The following is an 18036-nucleotide window of genomic DNA, read 5'->3' as shown; positions in this document are numbered from 1 at the left end:
CTGTACCAATACATAGATGACGTCCTAATTGGGGGTGATTCTCCTGAAAAGGTTGGGAAAGTAGCCACAGCAGTATGGCAAATCCTACTTGAAGCTGACATCGAGGTGCCACCTGTAAAATGCCAGGAATCAAGCAAAGAAGTAAAATTCTTAGGTGCTTAATGGATAGCTGGCAGTGCAGTGATTCCTCCAGATACCTTACAAAAAACTGAAGAACTGCAAATGCCCCAATCAAGGAAAGAATTACAATAATTGATGGGAACACTAGGACATTGGAGAAAGCATGTATCTGAATTTTCTCTTATTGCCCATCCATTATATTCACTCTTAAGGAAAGGCAAACCTTGGACGTGGGAATTAGAACAGAAAGAGGCAGTCAAAATTCTGACTGCAGAATTAAAAACATTTCAGTCACTGGGACTAGTACACTCCCAAGATCCTCTTATAGCTGCATGGGGTTTTGGTGAACATGCTACTTAGTGTAGCCTGTTCAACTGGCCCTGATGGACCAAAAATGCCTTTATTGTTTAGCTCTACTGCATTTAAGGAAACAGAACTATGATATTCCGAATGGGGAAAAAAGACTTTTATCCTTAGTCTGAGCAGTTAAACAGGCTGAAAAAATAATCAAGGACAACCTGTGCAAACTAGACGACCATTTGATTTCCTAGAAGCAATCCTACAGGGAACTGCTCCCCCTGAAGGAATTGCACAAAAACTGCTATCAGAAAATGGTATGCCTACCTAACAGGAGTTGCAGAAAATATGCATGCTAAGGTTTCCAAATTGCAGACGCCTGTAAATGCAGATCTGTTAGTATTACAAAAACCTTTTAAACCTTCACCAATTCTGAATGCACCACCTCTCATCCATGGTGCACCAACAGAAAACATTTGGTTTATGGATGCTTAAGCAAAAAGGGTAAATGGCTATATAAAGCTGTTGCATTAAATATTACCACTGGTGAAGAAGTAATTGAAGAAGGTGAAGGCAGTGCACGAGTAGGAGAGCTAAGAGCAGTAGTTTTAGTTGCACAAACCAGAGCCAGGGTTATATATGTAGAGTCTTATGCTGTGTGAGCTGGTGCCACACAATGTCTTTGTCAATGGGAAGCTCTTAACTGGGAAGTAAATAGAACTCCAGTCTGGAGAAAACAGGATTGGCAGCTATTGCAGGATATAGCGAGAAAAACACCATTTAAAATGGGATGGGTAAAAACCCATGCTAAGGATAATCAACCAGCCACAAAGTGGAATCAAAAAGTAAATGAGTTGACTAAAATTAGGAAAATCACCTTAGATCCTGAGTGGTTTTGGTTGGGAGAATGGTTACATCAAAACCTAGGTCACACAGGCAAGGTGTTTTATGCTAAATATGTTCACTTGCCATGGACCTGTAAGTGCAAAAATTATCAATACACTATTTATGGTACAGAGGTAAGAGGTGACCATACCACCACTCTGTGATGATAGGATGAACTGACTATAGTCAGGGGGTGGAGGGGGATGGATGTGCTCCTTCCCCAGCTCAACCCGACTTCTCGCATGTAGTTTGGGTGTTAACTACCACATTTTCTGATCCTGGTAGTTGCTTCCCTGATTTCTTCCCCCATCCAGACATTAACCATCAATAACAGTCCTGATGGCTGTATCCTGATGGGGAGATAAGGCTAACTGTGAGTACACCAGCAAACAGTCATTTCTGAACTGAAAGAATAAGTCAATCATCTTATCCCATAAATATGGGGACAGCCCAAGAGCCCATGGAGCTCTCCTTGCATCGCAGCAGGCAGCACGCCAGGATCTCCCCTTCAGCAGGGATACCTGTCAAGGATACTCCTCGGGGTTAAGAGATCCTTCCCACTACAGATTGGTGGTAAGTGACTATAGCGCACTTCTCTTTTTATTTATTTATTTTTTTTGAACTTGTACACTTTACTTTGTAACTGTGTACAAATCCCTTAGTCATAAACTGTTGACCAGGTCTGGGACTAGGACTGGATCCAGCTGCACCCAGACTCCTCTCAGAAGGAGAAGAAATCTGAACCTTGCGACCCAACGGGAGGGTGTCCTTGGTAATTCTGTGTATATCTTGAACCTCCACGCAGTAACTAATAAGTGACCTTGCCATAGAATCTCGTGAAACCATTGTCATTGCCAATAAAACCTATTCCTATTTCTTTCCCACGAGTGAAGTGCAATGTGTCACTCACCCAGACCACCACTCATTCCGCGACAGGCCCCCCCGGGTCTCACCAGCCTAGTGCCCCCAGGAGGCCACGCGAAGGCCCGTAGGGTCCCCTCCGGCCATACGTTTCTTAACTACTTTCCAGCAGCAGCCTGGGGAGTCTTTTTGGACATCTTAGCCTGAGATGCACGTACCAGATTGCTTTCTCTTTTAAGAGAAGAGCTGAATTTAATGAGCCCTTTATCAACAGATGCTCAAGTACAGTATTATCTAACCCAGCTAATTTCTGCATGGGAGGGGGCAGGAAGTGTTATTTTAACTTCAGCATTATATCACTGGTTATGAACCTCTGTATTAGGTGCTTTCTTGTACACCCCCCCCTTACGGGGTGTCCCATCCACCTTTATATTGATGATATGTTAATAATGAGAGCTCCTAAGGGACGAGTAGGTGAACACTCACCATCGTTACTACAGACCGTCCAGGAATTGAGTGGGCTGTAAATCCCCAAAAACATATGGGGGCTGGACACCAGTGTGCAATTCATATGGATAGTCTATAGGGGGCAGACAAAAGCCATCCCTGAGAAAGCACGTAGTATTATTATTCAGCAGTACCCTGTTCCCACTGCTCTAAGACGGCTATAAGCCTTTGGGGGACTTCTGGTGCAAGTGGCGGTGGTCCAACATTTTGAAATATTCATTCCATACGAGGGATAACCTTTCGAGATGGAGGTGACAGTTATGGGGGATGTGCTGTCTCTGGGCTCATGGCAGCAATGTGCCCACACAAGGTGGGAACCTGTAGGTTTTTGGTCCCATTCCCTACAAGGGGAAATTGTAACAAATTATGCATCTCTAGAAAAAGAGCTTTTGGCAGTGCTGCAGGCTTTGAAGGGTACCAAACAAGTTACAGGATGTGTAATTGTTTCTCACTGTATAAACCCCCATCCCCATTCAAGCATGGGTGACAGATAATACAGTCAGGACCCATGTGAGGATGGCCCAAGCTGCAGCTCACTGGCAGTGGAAACCCTATTTACAAGGCAATTGAAGAGGGGGAGAAAGGACATCAGCATCCTGCGTGCAACCTTGGGATACTCAAGTCAATGGACTGAATTAAAGACTATGGCTACATCTTTTCATGAGGGAAATGCCTGCTACCTCTATACTCGTAGCTGAGTAGCATACAAGGGTCTGCTAACCTGGTTACCAACATGGGCCACCTCACAATGGAAGATCCATGATAAGGAACCTAGGGGAGCCCCGTGCAGGAAAGGATCTGTGACACTGTGCCAACTACAGCTGTGTGCAACACGTGGATACCTATCAAAATCAGGAGATCCTCAAACACAGCATAATAGAGCAGTCAATCAGATGGCAACTTCTACAGAGTTAAAGCAAGCTTGGCAAGCTCATGAGCGATCAGGGCATCAGGGGACCATCACAGCTCAGGCTTGGCTTCTATCTTGAGGCCGTCCCATGTTAGTGCTACATTGGTTGAAGGCAGCACGTGCTAACGTGCTAGCTTTATGCATGCATATCTAGCTTCCATGTGAATCAATTCTGTGCTGGACGGGGCTTAGAGCAACCCTGCTTTCTGCATTGCAGGAGGACAATAAGGGGACGATGTCTTAACTACGGGTTACACAGGCATACCAGCTCCACTCACAGTATTGCAGTTACACTAAAATTCTAATGTATATATATACATATTTCTGTTACTCTCATAAATTGATATGATTTGGATATTGTTTCCCAAATTATGAGACCTTTGACTTATTCTTTTCATATAGCTAGTGTATCTAAAGCAGATGTCTGCTTTTGCTTTGTTGACACTAACTGAGTTCTGCAGAAAGTAACCAATACGCAGCTAATTTGTAATGGCACTGAGAATGTTACTTATGTGCCTACTCACTATTAGTACAAAACCCAATTTAATTTCCCCCACCCCACGGGCATTCCTCACCATGGACCAATGCTCAGCAGTGTAGCCTTGAGATAAAAAATGAAATCTGCAACCTGCTAGCTGAAATGTGCAACCTCATAGTTGCATGTAGGTGACAAGGCCTACACAGATCTGGAGACAAAGCAGAACCGAGCAGCAAACAGCCTAAAGCAAGCTAAATCTGTTTAAGCTTCATTAACATAGTAAAAAAAGCACATTTATGAATCTGACAATGAGACCATTACTGCCTTGCTGTGCCTGAAACACCGGAACCTATGTAACGCGCATGCTCACATAGATAGGAATATATGTAAGTAAACTAACCAATCCTGCACTAACAAGTAGGAATTTACATAATGCCTTGGGGTAGGCTTGCTTTGTGCAGGATGGCCAAGCATCTGGCTCTGCACAGAATTAAAGGAAGACCTTGGTGTGGATACCCACTCTGTGCGTTTACGGGCTCGGTGCACCCGGCACGCTCCTGCAATGGGGTAACATATCTGTCCTTGCTGTGGGTCCAGACAGTGCCACCACCATGCCCTTACCATTGCTACAGTGAAAGCAATCGGAATTGCTAATCTCTTGTTCCCAATAAACTAAAATTTTGAAAGAAAACAAGAACTGAATACTGTAGCATGCATCACTCATGAATAACCATCACCACTCTGTCCAAATTGAATTGAATCTTCATAGGAAGAAGAAAAAGGATATGCCTCCTTTGACTTGCAAAATAAGATTTTGTATTTCACATGTTAGACTGTTTTTTTTGTTTGTTTGTTTGTTTTTGCTAGGATCACAAAATCATCATCTACTTCTTTTCACTTGAATTACTGAAATGATGCAAGCTTGTCTGCTTCATCTATGGGAAGATTTTCATTAGAAGCCTTAAAAGAAGCTTCCTGGAAAAAAAAAAAAAAAGAAAAAAAAAGTGTTTCTCAACATCTCAGTTGCACAGGAAAGCTTGTAAAGCCAATTCTTTGGCAACCCAAAAAACCTCTAAAATGGCTGGTAAAGGCATCAACATATTTTACCAAGCAGATAAAGAATGTGTCTGTACCTTTCTATGCACACAGGCTGCTTGGAAGGGTTTCAGCCCTGATCTTGTGTGCTCTGGGTTCGCAATCCCATCCTGCTAACAGCAGCAGCCTGAGAGGGCTTTAAGGGGGCAGAAGGCAGAAAACTGGCTGCATTAAATGCTCATCGTGCAATGCACTTCATTTTGCATTTTGACCCAGTTTGTGCAGGCACGCGTGTGTGCACACATAAATATCTATGTAATGAGGAGCAGATGTGGGCATTTCTCTGCCTCAGGAGCGTAGAGGGTTGCGCTCAAGCAGACAAGGAAGCAGGGGCGGGTGTTTCCAAGGGAGCCACAGGAAGTGGCGGCGGCAGCATGGGCCCTGGGCGAGCTCCCCGGCGCTCCTCGGGACGCCGGCACTGAGCAGGCCGGAGCGCTTGGTCGGTGAGCGGGAATGCGGGTGCCGAGCTCAGGAGATCCCGGCTGCACGGGGCGGGAGGGGGAATCCTGCTCGTGCTGCTGCAGCTGGGAACAGGCGGGGACGGCAGGATGGCGGCTCTGTCCTCCCTCTGCCTCCGGAGGGGAGGGAAGCAAGGCGCTGCCTCCGGCACTCTGTCCTGCTGCGCCGCGCTAGCCCCATCCCGCTTTCTCCAGCCCTTTCCCCGTGGGGATCCCAGGGGGAGAAAAGGAGATGGTGCGGGCAGATGTCTGCATGACCCGGGCTTGAAACACGAGCGGATGAGCGGGGGAAGAGGCAGAACACGAGCTGGGGTGGGTAACGCCATGCGGAGCCAGAGAAGAGCTTGGGAGCAAGCCTTGTCCCGGTGCAAAGGCCAAGGCAGCAGCTCCTGCCCTCCAGGGGCAGCCGTTCCGGAGGCTCCTGGAGATGACAGCAGCAGAGGAATACCCAGAGTGCTTGAAGTATTAAGTTAGCAAAACAGTGATTTTTGAGGCAAATGGGTGAATGGGAAATGGTCACCTGGAGACAAACTTCCTTTCAGTGCGAGGGGTCAAAGCAGGGAGATTTGTTAAGTCTGCTGATTGCTCTGGCTTTTTCCCAGGGCGCTAAACATAGGAAATATGAATGACTGGCAAAGGAAAAGCCCGCTAGACTGGCAAGGTTACGTGGATAAACAAGTGAAAGTTGCAGCAGCCGAGGAGCATGAATATGAAGGTTGGGTCCTGACAGTTGACCCAGTTTCTGCTAAGTAAGTACCAAGCTTTTGTTTCCATAAAACTAAGGGAAAACTTTACTTCTTTTTTTTTTTTTTTTTCCTCCACAAAGAGAAAAGAGGATCCCAAGCCTAAGCCAAACTTGCTTGGGATAAAAATTGCACATAAAGGGTCTGTGCCATTATTATTATTATTATTTAATTAAGAGAAAGGGATATTGCAGGTGATGAGGCCAGTTCACCTAAAGCCAAATTGAATTTGGGGAGAGCAGGTAATACCTATGAGTAGTTTTGCTCTGGAGTCATGCTGGCTTTACTGCAGAACTTACTCAGAAGGCAATAATTATTTTTTTAAAAAATTATTTGATAATGATCAACAGCTAAATATTCATAATTAATTATTAAAAGTCCCTAATGCTATATTGTTGCCCTTCAGCACTCGTGTCCAACATATCAAGATGCTGTTGTTTTTGAAAGTTGGAAGACGTAAGGTGCTTTTGCAAAGATCCCAAAAATATTTGGATTCCTACCCCGCCTCCCCCAATCATGCTTTAAGCGTTGAAAGGGTATGATGGTTTTCAAGGAAGTTGTATTGCCTACAAATGTGGGCTACACGGAGCATTTATCTTGGAACTTCTTGGCCTGTGTTTCTTAATCTCCAGTTAATTATACTCGGTAATCCGTCCCTCTTTTCTTGGCAGTATTGTCCTGGCAAGTTTTTCGGAGAGTGAAAAGGTAGTCATTTCGGTCGTCTCAGGCCATGCTATCCAGGAGGTCCAAATCCTTAAAGAAGCGGACGAGGAAATGAAGCAGCGGCTTTCCCGCATCTTCGCCCCCGAGGAGAGCAATCCTTACAGCCCAGAGGAGCTGGAGCAGAGGAAGAGCGGCCTGAAGACGTGGCTGGAAGCCAACCACATCCCGGTGACGGAGCAAGGCGCGGCGGGGGAGACGCTCTGCGTGGCGGGCGCGCTGACCATCGACCCGCCGTACGGCCCCGAGGAGTGCAGCAGCTCCAACGAGATCATCCTCTCCCGGGTTCAAAGCTTGATACAGGGCTATTTTGAAAAGCAGTTGTGATGTTCACAGCGCTTGTATATAGGCATTTATATTTACTGCTTCTTTAAGAGCTATACTTGCTACATGCAAAACTGCTGGGTTTAGGGTTTGGGGTTTTTTTTTGGTTGACTGTTACATACTGAGAAAAGCATGAAACTGGCAGCATGAAATAAAAGCAGAGGAGTATTTTGCATGTACTACTTTTTATTAAAAGTGTTGGATATCTAAACAGATATATGAGCAAGTGTCGTGGCAAGATCTTCAGAGCTCAAATAAGAGCAATTTAAGCTGTTTTCCTCTATGTTTAATTTTATGTCATTTTTTACTGGGGTGGGCACATTTCAAAGAACTGCATGTCTTTTTTTTGACAGAAAGAGAATAGCTGGAATTTAAAAAAAAAAAAAAAAAAAAAAAAAAAAAGACTAGCTGTTTAAGGCAAGACAGGCTGTTTGCTCCGCGAGAGCTCTCCTGGAGGAGCTGAGCCCGCTCCGGAGGCCCGAGGGCCGGCGGGGCCGACGCGGCCGCCCCTCAACTCGCCGCCAACGGCCACGGGCAACGGCGCCAACGGCGCCGCTGTTCTCGCGAGAGCGGGCGCGTTGCTAGGCGACGCGCGCCCCGCCCCGGCGTGCGGCCGTTGGGGCGCGCAGCCGCGGCCGCCTCTATATAAGGGGGCGGCGCGCGCGCTCCGGCCCGCAGCTGGGAAGATGTCGCGTTACGGGCGCTACGGTACGAGGCGGGGGAGCGGCCGGGCGCGGAACCGGGCGGGGAGGAGGGAAGGATGGTGGCGCCGCCGCAGTGTGCGCGTGTGGCGGCGGCAAAGGGTCGCTGGGCTGAGGCGCGCCACGGCGCGAAGGGGCGGCCGTTGTGGCGGGCAACGGCTGTGGGAGAAGATGGCGGCGGGGAGGAGGGGAGAAGGTGGAAGCAGCGGCTGCTGCCGCCTCTGAGGGATCGGGACGGACCGTGGCTGCCCATCCGGGGCAGGACGGGAGCGGGGCGGAGGGTCACGGAGGGGCAGCGGGGAGGCGAAGCGCGGCGGCGGCGGGAGCGCCCCAAAATGGAGGCGGTGTCAAAGATGGCGGCGCCGGGGGGGAGGGGCGGCGGCCGGCCCGCGCGGCGGCGCCTCGTGCCCGGGGCCGCGCGTGCGCGCTGGGGCGTGGCGCTGAGGCGGCCTCGCTCCCGGCAGAGACCAAGGTCTACGTGGGGAACCTGGGCACGGGCGCCGGCAAGGGCGAGCTGGAGAGAGCCTTCAGCTACTACGGGCCGCTGCGCACCGTGTGGATCGCGAGGAACCCGCCGGGGTTCGCCTTCGTGGAGTTCGAGGACCCGAGGGATGCCGAGGATGCAGTGCTTGGACTCGATGGAAAGTATGTGCATGCTTAAACCCCGCCCTTGGCTGCTGTGGCAGCATGCGCTGACCTCCTTGTTTACAACTTACCTGTGTATGAAGCACAGAAATGAAAAGTGCTTTTGCAACTAATGCATATTGTGTCTTCCAGGATAATATGTGGCTCCAGGGTTAGAGTGGAAGTGTCAACAGGGATGCCCCGTCGCTCCCGTTATGACAGGCCTCCGGCACGGCGCCCTTTTGACCCCAATGACAGATGCTATGAGTGTGGCGAGAAAGGCCACTATGCTTATGATTGCCATCGCTATAGTCGCCGAAGGAGGAGCAGGTACGTGTGGGACTAGAGTGACTGGTTGTTTTGCCAGTTAGCTCTTAATGTAGCTCTTGATAGTAAAGAAGAGAATGTTACGGCAGTTTTAACTCTTAATGTTGTAAATCAACAGGTGTATATCACAATTTTTTGCTAATACATATCGAATGTTAATATCTTAATAATCAACCTGGTCAAAACCTTTCAGGTTTCTTCGTTTGAGTCAGTCGCCTTGATTCAGAATGTCACGAGCCTTAAGATTTCATGCTGAGGCGCCTTGCAAATCCGACACTTAAGATCCTCCTAGACCTTGAGGTGATCAGCATAAGAGGCCAGATCCCCTCGAGCCATCTACACGTAGCTTCACCTTATTCTTTAAGGGCAGAAAATTTGAGACGGTGATCGCCATAACAGTAAATTTGGCTTTCAATTGGGGCCCCCTCCGGTTTAGAAAGAGGAACACCAGATTGACCACATTCCCACCTAGAAAAATCTTCTTGCGTCAATCAAGCCTCACCCTGGCTCATTGGGCTGTCAGTTTGATCGTCGTTAGATTGAAGAGAACACCTAGATGCAGCGATCGGCTATAGATACTTCTAGATCGTCTAGATCTGCTAGACCTTGGGCCAAAGAGGGTCGACCTGCAAACTTGCAAGGTTTATTTTAAATACACATTACAGTGTTTTCTATTCTAATGTAATTCTGCAATGTAATACAGCTTTTAACATTTTTCTAGGTAGTAAAAATGCTCAAGACAAGTAGGCCCAGGCATTTTTCCAACTGACAGATACTAGTTTTTGATTTTTTTTTTTTTTCTTGTCTGAAAGTTTTGACTTCAGCAGAGGTTCACATGCACAGATTGCCGTGACTGTTTTCTGATACCTGTTTTCTCTAACCTAAAACTAGGTCCCGGTCTCGATCCCGTTCGAGGTCCAGAGGAAGAAGGTATTCTCGGTCACGCAGCCGTAGTCGTGGTAGGAGGTATGCTTTGGGCTTGTGGGTTGTTTTAGTTTTTGCTTTTTTTTTTTTTTTTTTTTTTTTTTTTTTTGCTTCTCGCAGCATTCTGTACCAAAAGTACTTTGTAATAAATTGGGGTTTCCTTCTTTTTGTAGGTCAAGATCAGCTTCTTATCGCAGGTCCAGGTCCATCTCTCCTCGTAGGTATAGATCATTTTCACCCCGCAGATCACGATCTGGTTCTTTGAGGAGATCAAGGTAGGCATTACCTGTCAGGTTGTAGGTTTATAACAATTTTGAAGTGAGACACAATAACACTAAGTTTGTATGTTGTGTTCTTTGTGTCCCCAGGAAGCTTTATGGAAGTTGGATTTGTTTTTCTCTAGTTAGCATGTGCTTAAAAGTTCAGACTAGCTGTTGAGCTTTTTGGCACTGTATCATTGTTAGTGTTAAGACTTACCTATGGTTAAAAACTGTTATTTTAGTTATAAGCATGCGGTTGGTAATTGTATATGCTTAAATAGGGCAAAAGGATTTCTTGTACATATAGTTTTACAGAGCAAGTCTATTACAATATTTTAATAATACAAGGTTACTTATGTAAGAGGGATAGTTGGTATTGACTTGAGTTGTGTTGTAGGATATCAGCTGTATGAATTTGGTAGCTGAGTTTTCACTGCTCTTTCTAGGTCTAGGTCCAGGTCACGCTCGAGATCCCGGTCTGTTGTCTGGCCCCGAAGCAGGTAAGATACTTGCTTTGATTCAGACCAGTAAGGATATCCCTCCAAACCCCAGGAAATTAGGTTCAGAGTTGTAACAGTTTTGCAGCATAGCAATACTTACTGCAATAACTTGTGTTTTTTGGGTCTGCTTTTGTGGTACGTTTCCTTTAATAAACAATTGTCTTAGTCTGTGGTTAGGTGTCTGTCTATGTACATATGTAGTTGCAGCCTTAAACAAAGTGTGATTTACAGAAAGGTAAGAGAAGTCTTGTGGAGAGAAGCGGTGGAAACTGATTGTGCTTAGAGGATGCTTGAACTCATGTCCTGTGGGAAGTTAGCTAAATCCCATAACACTGCTTAGTGTTGCCTTGCAAATTCTACACACTGAGAGGTGGTGGTAAGATTCCAACTAGTACATGAATTCTTGCTTTATGGCTAAGAAAGTTCTGACAGTTCTGGGAACTGGATAGAGTTTTTTTAACTGTGTTGTTGCATGGGGTAAGTCACCTAGCTTGGGAGATTTAGACACTAGAACAGAGAGGAAAACTGTGAGTCTTGGTGCTTTGAGAGACTGTTCTGACATGTCCTGTTTTTTCTGGACCTAGATGCTTCCTGTGGCCTCTGGCTGGCAGGCTAGAATAGAAGATAAGAAATTGGGAGTAAATGCTCTTTTATTGTCCTCTGTGATGAGCCTTTCCTTGAAAGAAGGGTGAAAAGAGTAGAATAAGAATACTCTAGGCCTGATACCTGACAAATTGGGAGAAACTTCCTTACGGATTTGTCTGGGGAAGAGAAGAGGCCAGCTCTTAATGGTGTGCATGCCACTGGTTGACATGTGTTGAACCTTTAAGGAGGTGATTATTTTATTAATGCTGTCACGATTGACTACAGTGCTGTAATGTAGATAAGCCAGGCTCAATTTGCATGCTGCTGGTTTAGAAAAATCTAAATACTGCTAGGATGCTTTAGTGATTATTAGTTTTGATATTGACATGGAAATTTCTGAGGAATATTGACTTAAGTTTGCAGTTTCACTGTTCAGAAATCGCTAGATAAGGACTGGAATTATGGAAGTTCTGTGGAAAAACTTGTTGCTTCTGTATTAGCCAGTGTTGTTCCTGTGTGAATACAGCAAAACATTAGTGTACAGTTGTGGTGTTGCTTCTAGAACTGTTGTTTTGTAGTCCTTGCTTTGTTGCTTGCCTCTGGGAATGAGTGCTGATCAACAGTTCCCATAGTAAGATGATGCTTTTGTGTACTGTCTTAAATTTAGTAGTTCTGAACAAAGCAAGCCGTGCTATGACATTACGAAGTTCAGGGTAGACTTGGGCAGTTCTGTATAACTTTGATACAGTAACAAGATTTGTGGTTATGGCGAAAAGTTTCAGGGTGCTTTCAGGGAAGTGTTGCAGGTTATGAGCCAGTATGAGGACTGAGAAGCTTTAGCAGTAATGGAACATTAATCTTAACTTGCTCTAACAGTGTCTGTACAGGAATAAAGTTTCATGTTCTTCTGGCCAGTTCTGTTGAACTAACATGGATGCAAGGTTTGCTGAATTCTGAGGCTGTGGAAGGGGGCAAATGCTAAGTGACCAAGCCTCAGATGTTTGAGTCAGCAGAGCAACATGATGAATATGCAAGAAAGTCTTATTGTAGCTTCTGAGCCATCAAATGAACTGTGGCAATACATTAAGTCATCCTAGTATTTCTGGATTCTAGGATCTAGATTCACAGCATTCAGCTTCTGTTGGTTTTATTGGGGTACTGGAGCCTTAATACTACAATAAAAATGGCACTGAGAACTTGGAACTAAAGAAGTGCTGAAGAACCGATGCATCAAGTCAGTCTTAAAGCGGTGCTACTAAAAGGTTTTTCAGATAACACTTGAAACAGTAGCTTCATATTTTTAGGATGCTTGAAAAACATGCTGGAACCTAGAACAAGTTTTATGAAAGTGGTAGCCAGAGCTTTTGAGGAGTTGTTTGAGCCTGTAGTGTTTTCTGGCAAGTGGGCTCTTTAGAGCTAAAGGAATCTTCTGCAAAATCCTGAGAAAAGCCTGCAGTGCTGCAGTCTTCCTCTGTGTGATGCTATGTAATGTAAATTTGCTGTTGCTGATTTGGCTAACTTTCATTATATGTGCATGCCACTGGCTGCTTTGCTGAGCTTTATTTTTCTCCTGTTGTAGGTCTGGGTCCCATGGTAGATCTAAATCTGGCTTACCTGCTAAAAGGTGAGCGTGATTATAACAAGCACTCAGTTTTGTTTTGTGGGTTTTTGTTTGTGTCCAAGTTCTCCCCACTCACATCACATGGTGCAGACTGTCCTTGGGCCAGTTTTTCAGCTGCACTTGGAAGAGCTTTTTTTGTGTGTGGTTTTTTGGTTGGTGTTTTTATTGTTTTTGTTTTTCCCATTTTTAATGCAAGGTGAGCTGATCTTTTTGTGGTATGGTAGACTGTTCTTCCCAATGGGATTGGATATCTACCATGTTGTTTCACCCATGACTAATCACAAGTGTTTGCTGGATTTGGGACACAACTCTTCCCTACCCATGCTCTTAGCTGTCTGTAGTTCTTGACTCTTCTTCTTATTTCATATACTGCTCCTGCTTCCAAGGATGATTCTTTACTACTTATTAGCTGCTTTGAAGCTGTGCACTGCCCTCTCCCGAGGATTCCAGTGTTCAGCAGTATTCTTTTTCAACTGCAGCCCTTTCCTTAAAGTGATAAAATTAGGAATACTTGCTTTCTGCGATCTTAGGAATGATACTTTTTATGGATTTTTGGCAGCATCCAGCTATTTACCCTTTTGAAGGGGTCAGGAGTGGTGGCCGAGTGCATAGACTTTTTTATGCATAACTACTGCTACATGTATAGATATCTAAAACATTACATTGATTGAAACTTCTTTATTTTCAGTCGCTCAAAGTCCAGATCACCATCTCCAAAGAGAAGGTAGGAGTATCTTCTAAAATTGCATTGTGCTGTTTGACGTGAGCATTAGCAGCTGCAGTGGTTGCTACTGGAACTAACTTGCAAGGATGCAAGCTAAAAACTTTTCCTGTTCTAGTTTAAGTGTAAAATTTTGGGGGGTGTTGCGGAGCTGGTAGTCAGCACTTCATGAATAATAATAAATATTGTTAGAGAAGTGTGGCAACTATATGTCCACTTTTCTTGTTACTGAAGTCTTGTAAAGTTCATTACCTTCTGTAATGAACTTTTTGGAGAACAGCAGAAAATGAAGGCAAATGGGAATCTACAAGCTGCACATTCCTCAAAGAAATTTAGAGTGTGTAGAAGTGGGTAATGGAAGAAATAAAATGGCTCTAAGTACGGCTGGAAAGGGAGTACCAAAGTATTAAGCAAAATGTAAACCATGTGGCAGAACTAAATTCTTGCTGGTGTCATCCTTAAAACTGGCTTTTACCCAGTTGCACAGCTGCCAAGTCCTGCTATGCAACCTAAAGTAAAATAACTTTCCCTTGTGTAACCTGAGAGGTATGTGGTGGAATTCCTGTATTTTGATGTGAATTTGCTCCAAATTAGAAACAAGTAAATCACAACTTATCTTCATCTGGGCAGCACAAGCAACCTTCTGAACAGCTGCAGAACAGACTCTAAAGTTGTTCTTTCTGAGCACGCTGGCCATCCAGCCACGTCCTTGTACTAGATGATTTCTGATTGACCGTTTAAAATAGTTGCTGCTTATATGCTGTTACGGGTAATGGGTACAAATTGAAACACAGGAATTTTCATCTCCATATGAGGAAGAACTTATTGTCTGTTAGGATGACAGAGCACTGGAATAGGCTCTGAGGGGTTGTGGAGTCTCCTCCTTGGGAGATACTCAAAACCATGTGGATGTGACTGTGTAACATGCCAACATACTTGGGCAGGGGATTGGACTAGATGATCTCTAGAGGTCCCTCAAACATCAACCATTCTGTGATTCTGTAATGCTTATTTCCAGTACTGACAAAATTCGAATGAAAATCATGTGCAAGTGTGGAAAGAGGAAAAGAATGTGCCTTTCACACCAGGCACAGTGGTGGCACCAGTTCTCTGCACTGGTTGCTTAACAGTGATGAAGCACCTGGGCTAGAATAGATGTTTCTGTTGCTTTTGTTGTGGGATTTAATTTTTCTTCCTCTTTCCTTTCCAGTCATTCACCATCAGGAAGCCCTTGAAAGGAGTGCATGTCCTGAGAGAATGGATTCAAATTAAAAAAGTTAAAGTTTAAAAAGAATTTATTTTGTTTACATTATTATAAGGGATTTTGTGGTGTCTTTATTAATGTAAGGGCTTAGTCCTAGAAGGCTGTTTCTATCAACTAACAATTGGCATGACTCTGGATCTTTTAAGTCTTATTAGTAGACTAATGCAAAATTCTTGTGTTAACGTTCTGTGATCTGGAAATGTTGGGCTTTTTTATTGGCACATTGAAATAAACTGTATTTCTAACGAAGAACTAGTTTGTGATAACAATACTCCTTTTTTAATATGTACCTAAAGCAGGTCATGTGCTGCAAAGTGGAGAAACGGGAATCCAAATAAAACAATTGGAGTCTAGTGCAGCAGCTGCTCATGGATCCTTTGCACTTGTTCCCATTACAGGACTTGCATTTCTTTATCCATACCCCTTATTGGTAGGGTAAAGTGCAGCCAAAAGTAATTGTCATTCTCATTGTTTTCTCAAACAATACATTCTCTGTGTGTTTGAGTTGCTTGTGCACTTAAAATTTGACTTCTAGAACTGTTTTTAGAGAGCATTAACAAAAGAAAATGGCAAGAAGTTAGGTGTGTGATCTCTGGTGTTACCTCACCATTGATAAAGAACTAGTGAGCTTCAGTTGAGCGTGTTTCCAAGCACTTCGGGGATATAAACTCTTTTAGCACTTTTGTCCTCATCCACAATGTTAGTGTTGCTTCCTTTTTATGATGCTAATGCCAGCTTGGCAGTTCTGCTGTGAAAGCTTATACCTTCAGACATTTTTTTTTTAAATTCAGCCTTTCCTGCATGGTAAATGGTAGTCACAAACAATTTGTTGCCTTTAATAACAGTGCAGATTAGGAAAACAAGTGTTACTCCTGTTACCCTGTTTTATTGACTTAGCTGTAACCATGTGACTTTCTGTAGTCCTGAGCAGTTGTTTTGACTAGATGGACTTTTATATGCAGTCTCACCATGAATAGGTTACTGAAGGATTCAGTACCAGGATGATGAACTCGTAGTTACACTTGCTAGCTTGATTTGCAATGTGCTGAAGGTGACAGGAGTCTTTAAGTTACTTAAAGGATCAAATTGACAAGTGTGTCCTTGTGGTACATCTTAGCATGTTGGTGCTCAGCAGAATAAAGGGCTTCTGTTTCTAAGAACATTGCTGGCTAGGAGCAAGGTGTACACCAGCTGGCATGTGTTGAGTGGCTCCCTATGCACTTGCTCGTAGCCATTCAAGAACTGCATTGTAGTATTTTAAGCCCTTACTATAAGGGTAGCAGGAAGCAGAGGGGAAGCTTGCTGCTGCTGCACTGGCTGAGGGCTAGCAGTGATAAGGGTTTGCATAGTTACCTGTGTAAAAATATATGAGCACTAAATTGAGCTATAATGCATTTGATCTGTCTACTCTAGGTCTATGTGAACTGTTGAAAGTGTGAACTGAGACCACAACATGATGTAAATGAATTGCTGCTTGCTGGTGATGGCTTGAGGCAGTGCCTAATATATATGAAATAAATCATTCTGTAGAGGCTGACACAAACAGGGTTTGCAGGCTGTCCTCAGCCATGCGGCAGATGCAGGGTAGAGGAAGTAAAGAAACCTAAGAGCATGCAGCCTAACACTTGAGGACATGAAAGCAGACACAAAGATATTCCAGAATGCATGGAAGCCAGCCTTGCTTTCAGAGGAAGACAGGGCACAACTGCCTTGTGTCCTTCCACTGCCTTAGATGCTTCTAATTCTAACCTGTTACCTGATCTGCTGCCTTTGCCCTTATCTCCACTTCAGGGTGTCTTAAATAGGAGAAAATACTTGAGCAGGTGCTGTATAAAGCCTGCTTGAGCTGAGCACTGTGTTCCAGCTGCAACTCACCATTCCCTGATGCTGTACTCTCCTACAAGAGGATGGCAGCTTTGAAAATATGGGACCAAACAATGTGTCTCTGTCTTCACAGCCTACCTGAAAGCAAGGACTGAGTATTTGCTTATTGTTAAGAGTACCTGCCAGGGCTGGGTCTAGCAAAGTGTCACTTAAGGCCCTGGGCTTGGTGTCTATCTGAAAACACCCAGGACACCCCTCTCAGGTGCTTTAGCATCCCCCTAATAGTACCAGACTTCAAGGCTACCATTCAGGCTACCATTCTCTGTAGCCACCAGCTACTATAAAACATCTACTGCAGATTGCAACTATGGTGCTACTGCTCACCTGCTGGTCCTGTAATTTTAAATAGTGGAAAAGTTTATTGGCCTGCTGCACTTCCACATACCTGTAGAGAACATCCTTGTGTGCCCATACTTCAGTCTCAGTGCTCTTCATTTCCCTTTTTCTTTCCTGGGCAAGGGGGTGGTGCTGTGAAATGGTTTCTATAAACCCCTGAGTGTGGTTTTGAAAAAAGCAAACTAGTCACACACACATGAAAACTGTCTCTGCCTGGTCCTTGCACTTCTGGTTGAAGACTATTTCCAGGCAGGTTTGATGATTGAAATGCTTCTTCACGGTGATTTTTTTACTATTATTTCAGATGACAGTAGTCAAAACTTACTCACTTAAGGCACTGGCTATTATTACCAGCAGACCAGCTCTAAGTATGCAAGGTAGAAGGGAAGAAGAGTAATGTTACTACTGCAGCCTTCTTCCCATGCTCTTGTCTGTTCCCCAGAGTAGGAATTTAGATTAGGGAAAGAGAGAAAAAACTCAGCATTTTTTATAAACCTTGGCTTCCTTTCAGTTGGATGGGGCAGCAGGGAAACCATCTCCGTCTTGAAGAGTTTAGCAGTAACAGTCTATCCAGGAATTCATTTTTATTAGGCTACAGCAGTCCCTCACTGCTGTTTTGCTCTTTGCACAGTTCAGGGGGCCTGAAAAGCAGCCCTTAAAGAGGAACCGTTCATCTTCTCCTGCAGTTGTACAGCTCAACTGGAAGCCCTCTGTGCTGATCCAACCAGTCACTTCAGCTGCCTGACCCAGGCTTCCACAGTGTCTTCTTGCTAGATGAGGTTTTGTAACTCAATCTAGAACACCTTGAAAAGACTCAAACCTTTTTAAAGCCTTTTGATCCTAATTTCCCACTCAGCCAACAAAGACTATGTCAGTGAAGTCTCACACAAA

At 44.6% G+C, this 18036-nt stretch overlaps 2 protein-coding genes across 3 annotated transcripts; both read left to right on the top strand.

The window, feature by feature from the left end:
* The first annotated feature begins 6182 nt into the window (after positions 1-6182).
* Positions 6183-7411, top strand: GEMIN6 (gem nuclear organelle associated protein 6). Its single transcript, XM_088521234.1, has 2 exons — positions 6183-6360; positions 7026-7411. The coding sequence occupies exons 1-2, from the start codon at positions 6233-6235 to the stop codon at positions 7399-7401; spliced, it is 504 nt and encodes a 167-aa protein (XP_088377360.1). The 5' UTR covers positions 6183-6232; the 3' UTR covers positions 7402-7411.
* A 603-nt stretch (positions 7412-8014) lies between these two features.
* Positions 8015-15177, top strand: LOC104568225 (serine/arginine-rich splicing factor 7). 2 transcript variants are annotated; one of them, XM_088521308.1, is made up of 9 exons: positions 8015-8106; positions 8564-8744; positions 8877-9053; positions 9942-10016; positions 10148-10249; positions 10681-10734; positions 12899-12943; positions 13629-13664; positions 14872-15177. In XM_088521308.1, the coding sequence occupies exons 1-9, from the start codon at positions 8085-8087 to the stop codon at positions 14894-14896; spliced, it is 717 nt and encodes a 238-aa protein (XP_088377434.1). In that variant the 5' UTR covers positions 8015-8084; the 3' UTR covers positions 14897-15177. The 2 variants fall into 2 exon arrangements, with proteins under 2 accessions (XP_088377434.1, XP_088377435.1); XM_088521309.1 differs by lacking the exon at positions 12899-12943.
* The last annotated feature ends 2859 nt before the right edge of the window (positions 15178-18036 follow it).

Source organism: Tinamus guttatus, unplaced genomic scaffold, assembly GCF_059628265.1.
Source record: "Tinamus guttatus ecotype Peru unplaced genomic scaffold, ASM5962826v1 Tinamus_guttatus_pri_ptg000116l, whole genome shotgun sequence".
In the NCBI taxonomy this organism is placed as follows: domain Eukaryota; kingdom Metazoa; phylum Chordata; class Aves; order Tinamiformes; family Tinamidae; genus Tinamus; species Tinamus guttatus.
This window is presented reverse-complemented; position numbering and strand designations above follow the sequence as displayed.